General features: G+C 43.2%; 1 protein-coding gene across 2 annotated transcripts in view; it reads right to left on the bottom strand.

Moving 5' to 3' along the window:
* The window catches only part of LOC311038503 (enhancer of polycomb homolog 1-like), a 34900-nt gene extending 20169 nt beyond the window's left edge, over nucleotides 1-14731 (bottom strand). Inside the window, exons 1-2 of one of the 2 annotated variants that reach the window (XM_084048067.1) lie at nucleotides 14631-14731; nucleotides 2139-2298 (exon numbers count right to left, since the gene is read on the bottom strand). In XM_084048067.1, coding sequence (XP_083904193.1) covers nucleotides 2139-2238 — 100 coding nt within the window. In that variant the 5' untranslated portion in view covers nucleotides 2239-2298; nucleotides 14631-14731. Of the gene's footprint in view, nucleotides 1-2138; nucleotides 2299-11084; nucleotides 11551-14630 lie in introns of those variants that run through there. The other variant, XM_084048066.1, reaches the window with a different exon arrangement.
* Nucleotides 14732-15101: the final 370 nt, after the last annotated feature.

Here is a 15101-nt window from a genome sequence, read left to right as displayed (position 1 = left end):
TCAGACCCATGAAACACTAACAAGAAATGTGTCACTTGACATAATCATAATCATATATGCAAATATATAAATAATAGAAAAGGCTTGATAGGGTCGATAAGGTGATCATTATCAATACAAATTTACGATTCCCATCACTACTCCTAAACCATCACTAATCCATCCAGAAAAGCCTCCAAAACAAATACAGCTTTCCTTGATCTCCCCATGGGACTCAAATGCCAAAATGTCCCATCTTCAAGGAGATACAACTGAGCTGAAACGGCAAACATATGTTTTGTGGAGCAGAGTGTTTGGTTCCATCAGATAAATAGGTTGCTGGCCCAGAGGGAGCGCCTCTAGTCTGGCTCAATTTCTACAACAGCCTGACCAATAATTCACCTCCAGTTTTACCAGTCTCTCTGCAGCAGTTTGCTCAAATGCTTTCAGAGCCCTCAGGGATCACAGAGATGCTAAAATAGACCGCAGGGACAGCTACACTCCCTCTGTCTCTGTTTCTCTCACTCACACACACACTACTAGAGGGAATGAGTCGATGATTTTGTAACGGTTTCTTCCCCACCTCTGTTATGAAGTACGACAGACACATGTTTTAAAAGTAGCCTAAATAACAGTAGGACAGTACATTACAATTACATTGCCTTTGTCAAAAGGCATACACTGCAGTTGGTTTTGGTTTACACAACATAACTGAATAAATGTGTAGGCCGGGGTCACCTGTAGGCTGTATCACAACAGAAGTTATAGTGAAACAAACAGCCAGCTTGTTAATTTTGTCTGCCAGCAGACCTACAGTGCTTGGTCTGTGCACAGAGGGATGTAGGTTCTTTCTAGGCATTAACATTTGCTCCATTTTGCATATTGTGCATGTACTTTTTAGTGTATAAATAATACTAATCAAATTAATGTTGGCCGCTTCTCCGAATTTTAATGCAGCCTTTCCTGTCATTAGTAACACACTGCTAGTGATGCAAAGCTACCAATTAGCATCACTTGTGGTGTGTGCAATCCTTTATTCTTTATTCGGATCCCCATTAGCTTCCGCTGCCACGGTCGCTAGTCTTCCTGGGGTCCACATAAAACATCACAACATAAAACAACATACAATATACATACAAACAACTACTGACACTCGTCAGTCCAAATCTAAGCTAAATAAAAATGCCAATGATAATTAGACACTACAGGAGCATTGGTTAAACATCATGTACAAAAACATATTGATCATTCTACCACCTAAATAGTATGACGTTCAGTTGATCCACATTCAGTTATTCCACCTCTGAACTCCTTCGACTGAATCTGCAAACCACTCCAGGATATCTATCCGGAACATTAAACTTTTAAACTCGCATCACTGAGCTTTCTGCAGTGCATGTGGGGAACCTGGTTTCTATTCACGGCTCAGTGCTTAGATACTGTCTAGAACCCGCCTACTGTATCTGGTAATCTGCCAAAAGACATAAATGGATATTCTCTAAGCGGGATGGCTAGCCAGGTTTTTTTTTTTTTTTTACAACCGAACATCTTGACCTTTATAATTCCTGAATCTTAATCTTAATATAACCAACACACCTTTGGAGCAACCCCGAGCAGAAACGCAGGACACGTCTCTAGCATCACCGAAAGTCTCACACATCCACAGCACAAACAACCACACAAACAAAAAGGCAGCTTCTGGCTGTATGTAAATAGGACAATCCTTTTATTTTGACACAAAACGCATCCCATCTCTGAAACTAGCCCCATGAAGCTCTCTGGAACCAAATTGCCTGGTGGATCCAAAGATAAACAGCACACCCACTGAACACAGCAGAGGATGTAATTAATCTGTCGTCTCCTCAATACACACACACAAAAAAAAGAAAAGCAAATTCAAGTAATTTCCAAATCACAACACAGGCCGCAAGTATGTTTCTGTGGGGAAAAAAGTAATCACAAAGTTTCTGCTTTTGTGTAGTTAAAATTGGGCAAAAACACTGAAATGTTTTTTTTTTATCAATGACAGCTCTCATGACTAAAATAATGGAGGACACGCATGCATGCACACACACACACACACACACACACACACACACACACACACACACACACACACACACTGACACAGCTAATGGAAGAGCCCTCCCTCTACTCACGCTGTAAGTGAATGAGCTGCTTTGGCATCTTGAAGTCCCCGGGGTAGAGCGACTCGTAGTAGGAGATGTTGCTCTCTGCCTCGGGGACGGGGATGACCATGTTGTCCCGCTTCTCCCCGTACACCTGCTGAGCTGAGATGGCCCGCTGGAGATGGTGTTCCTGACAGGAGAGAGAGGGGACAGACGACAGGCGTTGAGGACCGACTGGATTGAGCTGCAAGGTATTATCAGCACAGCGTCAGCTTGTGGTTTAAGTTTACAGCAGAAACGTTTCAGGTCTGTAGCGCATGACAGAATGCTCAAAGTTTTGTGGTGCACTACACCATTGTTTATCACATGATTTATTTTGGGGGGGGGTGCCAGATTACAATTGAAGGGCTTTTAAGAAAAGGGAAAAAAAGAAAGAAAGAGAAGAAAAAGACCATTACTGCATCAAAGGTCATCAACAAACTATGCTATAACAACAGGTGAAACATTGGCCAAATTGACAAATATTATAAGAAACAGGCAAAATTTGTGAAAATGGCCAATCTACAAGCTCACAACGCCTCACGTTGCGAGGTGTTGTGAGCTTGTAGATCGGCTATTTAAAAAAAAAATCACACCCTGTGTGAAGTGAGTGGTGCCTTTGATGAGCCCCGTATTGATGTTGTCATCAATGTTTGTTTATTGGACAGACATACATACATACATACGGACAAAGCCAGATATAGGAGTGGTTGGCACCACTCAAAAATGTATCTATGCAACAGAGTCAAACTAAATTGAATGCCTCAACTCCTACTTTCCATGTTCAAATATGATTGTTGTGGGGGTCACGGCCTGAAAAGGTTGAGAACCACTGAACTACACCAAAAGAGATTACAACAACAAAGTGACCAGCAGTCATTCATTCATATGAAATGGGAGTGAGAGAGACTGAGAGAAAGAGAGCCTGAAACAGACATACATAGAGAAAGAGAAATTCCTAGGAACCTCAAAACTATACAACAACATGCTAGTGCTAATTCTGTCTGTGGCTTATTGTTCTCAATCTGCGACAACTGCATGGACATCTTCGATGAGAAACACATGTGTTCTAATTTCGTATCACAGTGAAAAATAACAGATGCTGGTCAACACTGTGACATCAGTTGATTTCCTTCGGAGATGTGATACTGCTCATGCAACATATGGACGTTTAAATGGACTGCATTTGTATAGCACCTATGTATAACACACTTTGCAATGGATTTCCCTTTCACACAACGACTGCGGGGGAAACCATGCTCCAGGATACTTCGACATGCAGCCAGCCCAGGAGTACCTGGTTCAATCCCCGGCTCGGGGATTGAACCAGGAACCTTCCAATTCCAATAAGGCCGCTCCATCTCCTGGGCTACTGCTGCCACCCCAACAAGAAGACTACATGGGGAACAAGCATGTGCTTGTGTAACAATGTCATACCCAGGACAGGTTTAAATGCCCCCATGGGATGGTCTTTGCCGTTCAAGAGGTTGAAAACATCCACCTTCTGGTCTCAAACGTTCACTTAGCCGGGCCTGGGGTTTTAATCACTCAGTTTCTCTCACAGCTTTCTAAATCACCTCTCCACAAAAATGACTTATCACCCCCTTAAACGGTCTGGACAACCATACACTGCCCCTGACACAGCAGTGAACTCAGGAACATTTGTCTGATGTATGATCAGAAGTCGTACATAAGGAAACAGTTAAGACCCGTGCCTGGATTCTCATTTTCATGGTTGGCTGGAGGACGTCAGCTTGAACAGCCGTGACTGACTAGGCTAACCCTAAACCAACTCTGACACAAGAGTACTTTTTTCCTCTTCCACAATTTTAAGGTATAACTTTTTTCTCCTGACAAAACAGATAACGTCAGGAAGGATAATGTTCAGCAGAATGAGGGAAAATGCAGAGCAGGGCTCCAGAGTGCACCCAAATGTGCAATAAAAACAACATTTCTATTCAGACACATTCCAGTATTTTCTGCCTTTCATTATTCAAGGAAAATAAATACCATATATCGCTGACCTATTATGCTCAAGGCAACAACAAAAATGCACCTTATGTCACTATGCCTCACACGCGTGCAGGGAAGAGCGGGATTCAATATGCGTCACACGTGTGCAGGGAAGAGCGGGATTTTTTTACGGCAATTAAACATCAGATTTTAATCTCTGCATAAGGATTTAAGGATGCTATGCTTAGAATGCTTACAAGAAGAGTTCCCATCTACAGCCATGGAGTACCTTGTTGGAAGTGGTCTGATTGAAATAACTTTTAATGAGCTCCTACTACGAGTGGAGAGCACAACAACATCACATAGGCTAATCATTACGCTCATTTATTAATCCGATGGCGCTGCCCAGCGAATATAGACGATCTAGAGGCTTCCAATGTGTCGTGATGCTTGTGGATCGGCTATTTTTAGCAAGCAACACCAGCTGGATTCACTTGCGGGTCGCGGGGAATCCCTGGAGTGATTTATTTTCTTTTACTTAGCAAAACTGAACACCTGCAGTTCGTAAAGGTGTATGGCGAACCGTACAGTTTGGTTTTAACCGAAAACTACATTGGTCGCACCAGTACATTTAAGAGGCCTGTTTATGTGTGGGTGCACCCAAATTATATTTGGTGGTGCACCATATGAAAAAGTTTGACACACAAGAGCAAGGACCTAATAAGAATGACAAGTCATATTTACCAGCTTGTGTCAAGCTAAAACCCTTGAGAGGTAATGTCATGATGTGAAGTAAGCAGTGCCTCACACCCAGGTGTTGCAAGTAAAATAAATCAGGCAGGCTGCTGCTGTCTCTCTCCCTCCATCTTCAATTGGTGTAATAGTTATGTTACTCATACATACACATTAAGTCAGAAGCGGTCTAGCACTGCTTAAAACAAAAGAATAAATCCATCTATACGTATACAGCGATAACTCCACAGCTCTCTGTACATTATGTTGCCGTGTTAGTGCTGCTTCTGTGCTTGCCTCACTGGCACAGATGCACGCCTGAGGAGACAAAACGTCTAAATCAATATTTTCACGCTGCCACACGTTCCTTCTTTTTAACGTTACCCTGAAGAGCAGATGACTCCAATAAAAGTTACCGTGGCAACCGACGTGAGGCCCCCACTGCCCCCAGTCAAGTGTTTTCAGCTCATACAGATTGTACCAATTCAAGGCTAGCGTGCTCAGGCTCGGTCAGGAGATAAAATTCAGAGACTTTTGCTTTGACATTTTAAGTCTTTTGAGACCTACCCCTACAAAACGACTGATGGCACAAATGTTTTGTTAATTCATTTTCTAATATATAATGCCACAATATTGTGTAGTGATCTGGCCAATCTGATATTGGCGTGGCAAACACTTACACTACATTCTCATCATCGTCTGAGCACCCATGTTCTCATTACATCTAATGGTTCTTTGGTGACACACCATTTTGTGTTGAGCACAGTGGAATCAAAAGTTACTCCGGCTATACTCTTAGTAGTGCCTATGACAGCTATCCAACCTTTGAGGGTAATGTTCCATTCTAAAACTCTATTTTGGCTGAGAAAATGGTGCAAGCAACTCAATGTACGCAGCAATTAATTTCACTGACATACTAGTTTAAATGATAGTATTTAGTTAACGACTAATTTATGGGCAGCACCGTTAATAGCCTAGTCGACTAGCTGCACACATACATACCTATTACCTAGTTCAAGCCAGTGTAACCCGTGGTTAAATAATTCTAGGGCTGTAGCGAGTAGCGACTCAGGATTTATCTTGTCAAATCAGATTTGGGGTTTTTATGTGAATATTAGATTATTCGTTTTAATATAAGAATAAATAGGTCTTTATGACCAAAAAGGAGGCTACACTTGCAAGCGTTTCAGTGCTGATTTAGAGCACATTACATAGTTAATTGCAAAAGAGCCATACGACAGGCCTATTCAAGGAAAAGAGAACATGGGGTAGTACAACCACAGGTCCATGCACAAAGTGAGACAACCTCTCACACGAAAGTTCAAAAGGACAGATGCATATTATTATTGGCCATCATCCTTTCACACATTTACAGCTGGTCAAGTGTAAGGTTTGTAATCTACAAGTTTGCAGTTCATTCTAATATCGCCCTACTATTGCATGTCCCTCTGAAGGTGTCAGTAGCCAATTGCAACAAATCTTAATGGCGATTTCCAACAATTATGTGCAATGTTAGTGATCTATGAGTTTAATTAAGATTGTACTACCGCAGCGCTCATTGTTAAGTCACAGACAGTTATGTGGCCACTCAGCCAGCTTAGTACAGATCTCATTGTGCCGGATGTGGGTCAAGAAGCTAAGCCGTGCATAGACCTGTAGTAAAACTGCCCTCTTCATCTTGTCTGTCACATCGTTATGCAACACTGCTGTGTGTATGTGTACAGCTGGTAGGGGGGAGGAGGAGGAGGGGAGGCGAGTCTGGCGGGAAGCTGAATGACGAAGACATTCTGCTGACTTCATTGTGATGTCCCCGTCTGTGCCCAGCCGGTGACAGTCATTTCAGAGGCCCCTCCTCATTCTCCAAAGGGGTGGGAGAGTATCTTACAGGCTAGTGAAGCATGCTGAGCAAGCATCATCAAAGCGTTGCTTTGACAAATTCCAAATGCATGTTACACAATGTTTACTTCCTCCATTTAACATTGAGAGATACAAGAGTGCTATACATAAGTAAAGTCACTCTAGATAGCAACATCAGATCAATCTAAGAAATTGCAACAAATGTGGCACAAGAGGGCCCTCATCCAGTAAATATTTCATTTAACCACAGGCTAATAATTCCTGACGAGCTGTGATGTCAAATCAAGACTGATGAATAAGTTCTGTGATAGAAAATAATGTCTGTGTGGAGGGTTTGCATCCTCTAGTCTAGTGAGCCATGTTGGACGGTAGCCAATCAACAATAAAGTAGCAAGGGAATTTGAGTACAGCTGTTGTGACTGGGGCATGACAAAATTAACTTCTCTACAAATCAGGAATGACCTCTGTGATGATGTGCAGCGCCAGTGTTGTAAACTATATGGGAAAGCCAACAAGAAAATGTTACATGCGTACAGAATACAGATGTCAAAATTACACTTTTTATACAGCCCACTTGTGTTGCCATTATAGCAATGCAAAAATGAATAAGATTCTTTATGCATTTCGAATATTTAAACTCCCAAGATGGATCTTTCATGCTGTATTGAGGCATTTTATGCATAGATTCATGTGTAGACTGATAGAGTCAGAACATGTTAAAATAATGGCCCTAAGAGAGATCACACAGAGTGATACAAGGTTTTCCTCGTGCTTCTGGAAAAGCTCGAGGCAATGTTTATAGGTCTTTAAGTGATAGGTCTTTTTCTTAATTGGAGTGTAAACGTTCTGGTACTTAGGCTACTGTATGTGTTGTATTTTTGCTTTATATGGACATAGTGTCTGAAATAAAGTTGATCTACTACCACCTACTAGAAGCATCCATATAAGCTAGTAGATCTGCTATTTCTGCTAATCTGACGCAAAACGTATACATCGTTTTTTTTTCAGTTAAGGTCTCACGGTCAGGTCATTGTTTTGTTTTGCCCTTTTGGCAACACCAGTGGTACAGCTATAGTACCTGGTCATTAAGTGATCTGTTACAACTGTGATTACCGCAAGTCCTTTCACAACTAAACTTGTTTAGTTTCCCTAACAAATACAGCATGGTTTGACCTGATTACAGGGCTCTGGGCCCACGAGCAGACACGCCGCTACACCACATCAGAAACATCTCTACCAGTAGGGAGCACCATTTTGAAAAATCTTATCTTTAATGACAGAATGACATGGTCCAAACAGGGATGCCAAGGTTAAAGCGGTTAATAGCAACTTGTACATAACAAAGCTTAACTAAGTGCAAGCTACTGTACATCAAAACTGGCTAATGCCACAAATCACCACTTATCTTCCATATTTCAATCCTTGGCCTTCTTGCCATCCCAACACACTAGCCTATTTATGTACAACTAGAGTTTCGGGGGGCTACGCCCCCCTCAACCCCAGCCGCGCACGGGGCTTGTAATGTAAAAGTTACAAAATGATGAAAAATAAGTAGAAGAAATTATATTTTGTATGTGTCGCGGACCACCAGGGGGTCCGCGGACCCCCTGGTGGTCCGCGCGGAAATCGTGGGATGAAAATTTGGAAAAGGAAAAAAAAAAAAAAAAAAAAAAAAATATGAAGGTGGTTGCTTGTTTTTCTGAAAGCTGGCGAATGGCAGCCCTTTCTGCAAGATGGCGGCCGCCTGGTGTTGTTGTGAGTACGTGTATTTGGGGGGGGGGGGGGGGCTGTGGAGCTGTGGAGCTACATAGTTCTCCAGAAGACACACACAAACATACACCATCTACAATGGACGAACTGAGCAGCAATATAGACATTCACCACACGAACGTGCATTGTTGACAAAGTGATTGCACAGCCGCTGCAGGCATGACAACCAGGTTAGCGTTAGCGACATGGCAGCTATCACAGCGCCCTGTCCGTCGTGCTGCAACTGCCTGTGATGGCTACAGCAGTAACAGCAAGCTGTCTGCGATGCCATTGTCTGGAGACTGCTCTTAGCGTGACACGACCAATGAGAGTGAGCGCTGTAGTTGTTGCTAAGATACGGTGGCGTCTCTGCCCCATAGCTTGTAGATCTCTCACACATGATTGGCGTAGGCTGCGTTGCCAGGTCGGACTTTGTGTCTAAGCAATGGTCGGCTTATTTTTGCGCGCCTTTGGGCTCGTTTGCATTGTGCGCACGGCAGCGCTTGTTTAGCGTACGTCAGCGCGACGTGGCAACGTGAAAGGTGATTGGCTGGTGAAAAGAAACACCCGACGTTACACCAGAAATGGTGCCTGGAGAAAATGGTGACCAAAAAAAAAGTTTGGAAAAAAAGGAAAAAAAACCCGCAGCGGCTGCCTGCTGTTGTGGTGATGAGGTCGTGCGCACGGTAAACGGTACGAAGCTGCCTCCCCTTCCGTTTTGTCCGACATTTGGTGAGTAGAATTAATTATGTTGCGCGGTGGAAAAGGTGTAGTGAACAGTGAGATGTCCCCTACGCGAGGCGTAAATTCAGTGCGGCCGCCGTGGCGAGTCAGTAGGCGACATGTGGTCTGGCGGTGCGTTGTTTATCCGATAACAGAGCTGTGGGGTGTCACCACCGAGGGTGCGGAAGTTGCTCGCCATTTATATAGTTAGATTGGTGGCCTGGTGAAAAGAGTACTTAAAGTTCACAGGTTCAATCCCTGAAAGGTCACAGTAATACTGTATGCTCGGTAAGGTTTCACAACTCAAGCTTGCCTCAGAACCGCAAACTTGCTTGCTCTGTGTCCATCTTTATGCTCATCCTGTTTTTGTACTTTTTCCCCCCCCGTTTTAATTTTAGGACTGTAGCTAATCAAAAGTGGTACATTTTTAACTGTCTTGACAGGGGGAGGGGAAAAAAGTACAAACTGGGTAGACATTAGACATGGTCTAATACCGGGTTCACACTTTAAGATTCTAGCCCCCATTATCCGGTTGCTGACCTATTTTGACACTCACAGACAAATCCCTGACTATTTGGGCTTTTTTGGGCTTCACTCCGCGAAGTTTTGCTCACTGTGTATGAACAGCTCACATAGGGTGATTCCAGTTCTAGGGAGATGGCTTGTGCAGCGTCTCCAGACACCTGGCATGTTTGATGTCTGGCACTGTCACTGATTTGAAACCATACAGTATGAACTAGGTTACGTTGCAACGAGCACAGAGGTGTGCTACAGCCAATGAGAGGACAGCACAGGTGGACATGGGTGCTCGTTTGATTGTGTAAACATGTTATTTTTGTTAACAGACAGATCTGGATAAATGGATATCCATCCATAGACCTGTGTTTCCTGTGGGGAAATTCAGGTGTCATAAATATTGGTAGCAATGTTGAAATTCCAGACAAATACATTCTATAAAATGATTGGAATCGGCACGCATGGACCACATTAACCACTTCAGCCCAATATATACTTTGGCTATTTGAAAATAGTCAAGCTCACAACATGTCACAAGGAGCTTGTAGATCTGCTATTTTCAAAGGATTTCTATACAATTGAAAACTTGTGAAAAACTTCTGCAAAAAAATCTTCTGCATAATGATTAGTAGCCTACTTTTACTTTTGGTACTTAGGTATGTATATTTTGATGCCAATACTTTTGTAGTTTTACTCAAGTAAATTTTGAATTCCGAACTTTTATTTCTACAATGGGGTACTGACACTTTTACTAAAGTACAAAATGTGAGTACTTTTTCCATCACTGGTAAGGAGATGCTAAGTGCACCAGCAGACACACATGGCTGTCATTCTCACAGCATCTAGCTGTCAAACCACGTCGGGGGCTCAGTGGCGCCCCGTGGCGTCCATTCACAGCCAGTGCACCCCCGCCCCCAGGCCCGTTGCCTTTACCAAAGAGAAAGTCAACAAAATGGTGGCAGCGACATCATGTCACGTGACTCCTTTGTGCTTTCGGGCCGCGAGTCCAAGCGACGCAAACGTCCACAACACGACGTGTCAACCAAATACCACTTTAACTCAACCCCACAACGGCAACAACGGCACAACGTAGCCGTTAAACACAGTATTCGCCGAGATCCGTCGTGTGCGCGGAAAAACAGCAGACATGGCGGCCATTTTCCACTATAGCTTGCGCAGGCAAGATAGAAGAGGAGAGCCTCTTTACTTGGTGTTTCGATCAGGTGGGCGTGGTTGTATGCCTAAAACTAACCCAAACTTCACAACAGCAATGCCTCAAAACCACGCCCACCTGGTCGAAACACCAACGAAGGAGGGAGTCCCAAGATAGATAGTGGCACCCCTCAAAAATAAAATATGAAAAATATTTCACTCCACGTCGCAGCATAAGCAGCAATAAAAACATACCGATTCCTCCTCTTTCTCCATGCCGGTCGGCATCTGCGGCACCGCCCGGTTGATGGAGGCGTACTCGTGCAGGTCGGGCAGGTCCTCGCAGCGGAAGACGGGCAGGGGCTTCGTGGCGTCCAGCGCCCGCGCCCGAAACGACAGTTTACTCATTTTTATAACGTAATAAACGGCATAAATCTTAGTTATGTCGATCTGCCAAGAACAACAGCGGCGGATCTTGCGAGAGGAGATCTCATGGAGGAATCTAGTCCCACGCTTCTCTCAGCGAGTCGCACACACCCGAGCCGATCTGAAGCGCTCTGCGGCGGGCAGCAGAGCCGGGCCTCGGCCGGGTCTCAGTGGCCCTCGGTCGGTCGCTTTTCCTCGCAGGCTCCGCTGATGCTCCGCGGCTCAGTGCGCCATGGCCAACATGGCGGACATTATTTTACAAACTCTCGCAGCAATCCTAGCTCGCTCCTGGCGGCCCGGCCCCAGTGTTGCCAGGTTTTGCGAGGGAAATGAGCAGCCAGGTCTGGGAAAACAAGCCCAAAAGAAGCGACTATTTGGCACTTTAAAACATTAGCCACATGGATCACACGACGCTCGTCCGTCACGAGCTGTCATGATGTGACAGTCATGTTTCAGGGCTATTTAAACATATACATTGGCTATTTGAAAATAGCCGATCTACAAGCTCACAACGCGAGCTTGTAGATCTGCTATTTTCGTTTTTTTATTAGGAATATTTTTTAAACATTTAAACACAAATCTTGTATGGGAATCCCTGGCATAAAATGTTTTCAGATGGGCGTCCGCAGACAAACAAACACATTAATTTGGGGATCCTTGACATGAAAACATTTGAGAACCACTGGTTTAAACAACATTTAAGAAACAAGCCTAAATAAGGAACTACTCTTTAGAAGCAAGCCATAAAAAAACGCAACCACCAATATTTATATAATAACTTTATAGAAAAACAAGCCCAAAGTCGCGTGTGATAAGCGGACATGGCAACACTGCCTCGATCACACTATACAGCCATTCCCACGCATTGGCGCGCGCGTGCGCGCTCGCGATGCCTCCTCCGGGGTGGGCGAGAGAGAGAGAGAGAGAGAGAGAGAGCGCGCGCGCGCAAGGTGCAGATGAATGAAGGTATGTCCTACAGCGGTTCCTAAACTTTTTAGCTTGAAACCCAAAAGAAAACTGTCACGTCTCCCCGGGACCCCAAAGTAGTGAAAATAGCCGATCTACAAGCTTGTAGATTACTATCCCCCCCTCTAATTAATGGATTTGTTTAATTATTAAAAAGTATGAATTATTAAAAAAAAAACCTTTGAAGGATTTTTTTGAAAATCTTTTGAAATAATAAATAATTAAAAACAAAAATGTAGGAAACAAAAAACAAAGGGGTATTTTATTTATATACTCGCGACCCAATAAAAATCGGTCCACGACCCACATATGGGTCCCGACCCACTGTTTGAGAAACAAACAGTTTCCTATGATGCCCAAAGTTGATACAGACCTGCACGTGCTGGGTGCCACATTTATTCTCTCCAGGGGAAAAGAAATGCACAGAAAAAACATCAAACGACTGCAACGTTTTCTACTACGTGGTGGAAAAAGTACTCCATTTTTTAACTTAAGTAAAAGTATCAATACTGCAATGTAGAAATACTCTGTTACAAGTAAAAGTCCGGAATTCAAAATTTACTTGGGTAAAAGTACAAAGGTATTGGTGTCAAAATATACTTAAGTACCATAAGTAAAAGTACTTATTAGATTATTACTTGTTAGATGTATTCTTTTTAATCTGTACAACTAATGGCAGTTGTTTGAAGTATTGTTACAACCAAAGCAAAACATCACTCTGCCAATTCAAATCTATTGTGTGCAAATGTCGCCACCCTGTGGTATACAATTATCAAACTACAGCTCATAAAAACTTGATGGACAACAGTTGATCAGGCTAACAATAAAGTTCCACGTTAATCATCAGAAAGTGTATCTTAATCTATGAATAATACAATAAAAATATGAATAACATATTAAATAGTAAAAAAGAAAATCAACTAAAGTAATTACTTTCCAATCAAAATTCATCTTGAATGAAAATACATTTTGTGGGGAAAATACAGTAAAACCTCTAAAGTATGAATGACATGACCCCTACTTCAAACAGTGACTGAGATTATTAGTCCAGGGCTGAATGTGACAATTAGACAAATATTGGTCATTTGCCAGTATATTATTTTGGGGATTAAATAGATTGCTGTATTCATATTATATTATATAGTCTACATTTCTATAGCGTCTAAAGGCACATTACAGTACAGAAACCAGTCACACACACAGCCGAGGCAACCTACTTGTTGGGAGCAGATAGGGGTACAGTGTCTTGCTCAAGGACAATTCGACCTGATGCCAAGAAGATATGGGGACTTTGGGGAACCACTGCCATGGCCGCCACAAATAGGCCACTGGCATCTAGACCACATGACTTTCAATTCACCTCTGAAACAATTCTAGCTGACATTCTCTATGCTAAAAGGAACTTGTACATATAACAAACATTCTGTATTACAACCCCGGAGATAACAGGGTTGTACTTCGTCATACGGTGGTGTCGCACGAACAATGTGAGCTTGTAGATCACAATTTTCCGCACGTCACTGTTGTACAGCGAAGTATAAATCCAGTATAAAGCGTAAATACATCATCCGAAGGGAGTCCCGCTCTGTAAAAATTCCCGCTCTGTAAAAATAAAACACCAGACCAATAAATAACGGTGCAAACATAAATACTTTTCTTTCCTCTTCTCCGAAAAGCTCAGTTCCGTCTATTATTCGTCCCTCTTCACATAGCCTTTGTCTGCCTTGTTCTTTACTAGCTCCTAATCCATCCCAATTTTCTGTTTGTAAAACATTCCTCAACAGTGAACCCACAATGCAAAAATGAAGAAAAACATGATGTAATTAATCAGAGACTCCACTTAACAGCAAAACGATATAAGAATAAGTGTTCCTCGGAGCACAGGTCTCCGCCAGGTCAGGTAGGTTATTGTGGGCCAGCAGTGTTCGGAATTCTGCCCACTGCCCAGCGCAAGTGATCTTCATTGTAGGTTTTGGCCACGTATGGAACCGCAGCGGGAGATCGGACACCACACATCAGCCTTCATCCATTAATGTTTACGCATTCATCGGTCACTGCACGTTCATATGATGACAGCCCCAGGCTATCTATCTCTCATAAATGTATTAAGTAGCCCTGGATTAAGTAGTAATCCAGGGTAGAACAGTAAAGTTACAGAGGGCAGCATATACCCCACCCCCCTCCCAAAGTGCATAATCCCCCTTATAAATCCCCCCCCCCCCAATTTAAAAACATGAATTTCAGGCCATGTTTTTACACTATGTTTGCATGAGAGGCCGGGCCGCATGGAACCTGGACCGCCTAGCCCTGCCATATGAGGCAATATGGTACCAAAAAAACAAGTGCAGAAATAACATTTTAAAGCAATGTCTGAAAATAACAATAAAAAGTAAGATAAAGTGCAATAACCTGTGAGGGTAGGTGACAACTGCCGCCATGGGAACCGGCGATTAATCCAAATAAGGTATGGGTAGTCCATGATGGCCATCATCCACAGGGGAGCAGCTAGGCTAGCTAACGGTCCGATTCCTTAACAGTTTCCTTTAACGATTCCTATCGGAGGTTCTAAATGGACCCTAACAGGTCTGTAACTCTGAGAGTGTACAAATGGAACCAAATGGACCCTTACGGGCCCATTTGGTTCCATTTGTACACTCAAGAGTTATGGTGGTCCTTGACATGTAAAAGTTTGAGAACCACAGGTAATGTAATTGTATAGCAGACGTCCACATGCCAGCTCTGTCAGTGTGATAAAAACCCGGTTCCAAATGTGATGGAACCGTTTCCGGTTCCTCAATGTTAGATCCGTTTCCGGATCCCAACCCTAGGAGCAACAGGGCCTTCACTGTAGTGCACTGTACAGCCCTGGAACACGATCAC

Source organism: Gymnoscopelus microlampas (assembly GCF_963454915.1).
Source record: "Gymnoscopelus microlampas genome assembly, chromosome: 22".
NCBI classification, from domain to species: Eukaryota; Metazoa; Chordata; class Actinopteri; order Myctophiformes; family Myctophidae; genus Gymnoscopelus; species Gymnoscopelus microlampas.
The sequence above is the reverse complement of the archived record's forward strand: the minus strand, read 5'-3'. Positions and strand labels throughout refer to the sequence as shown.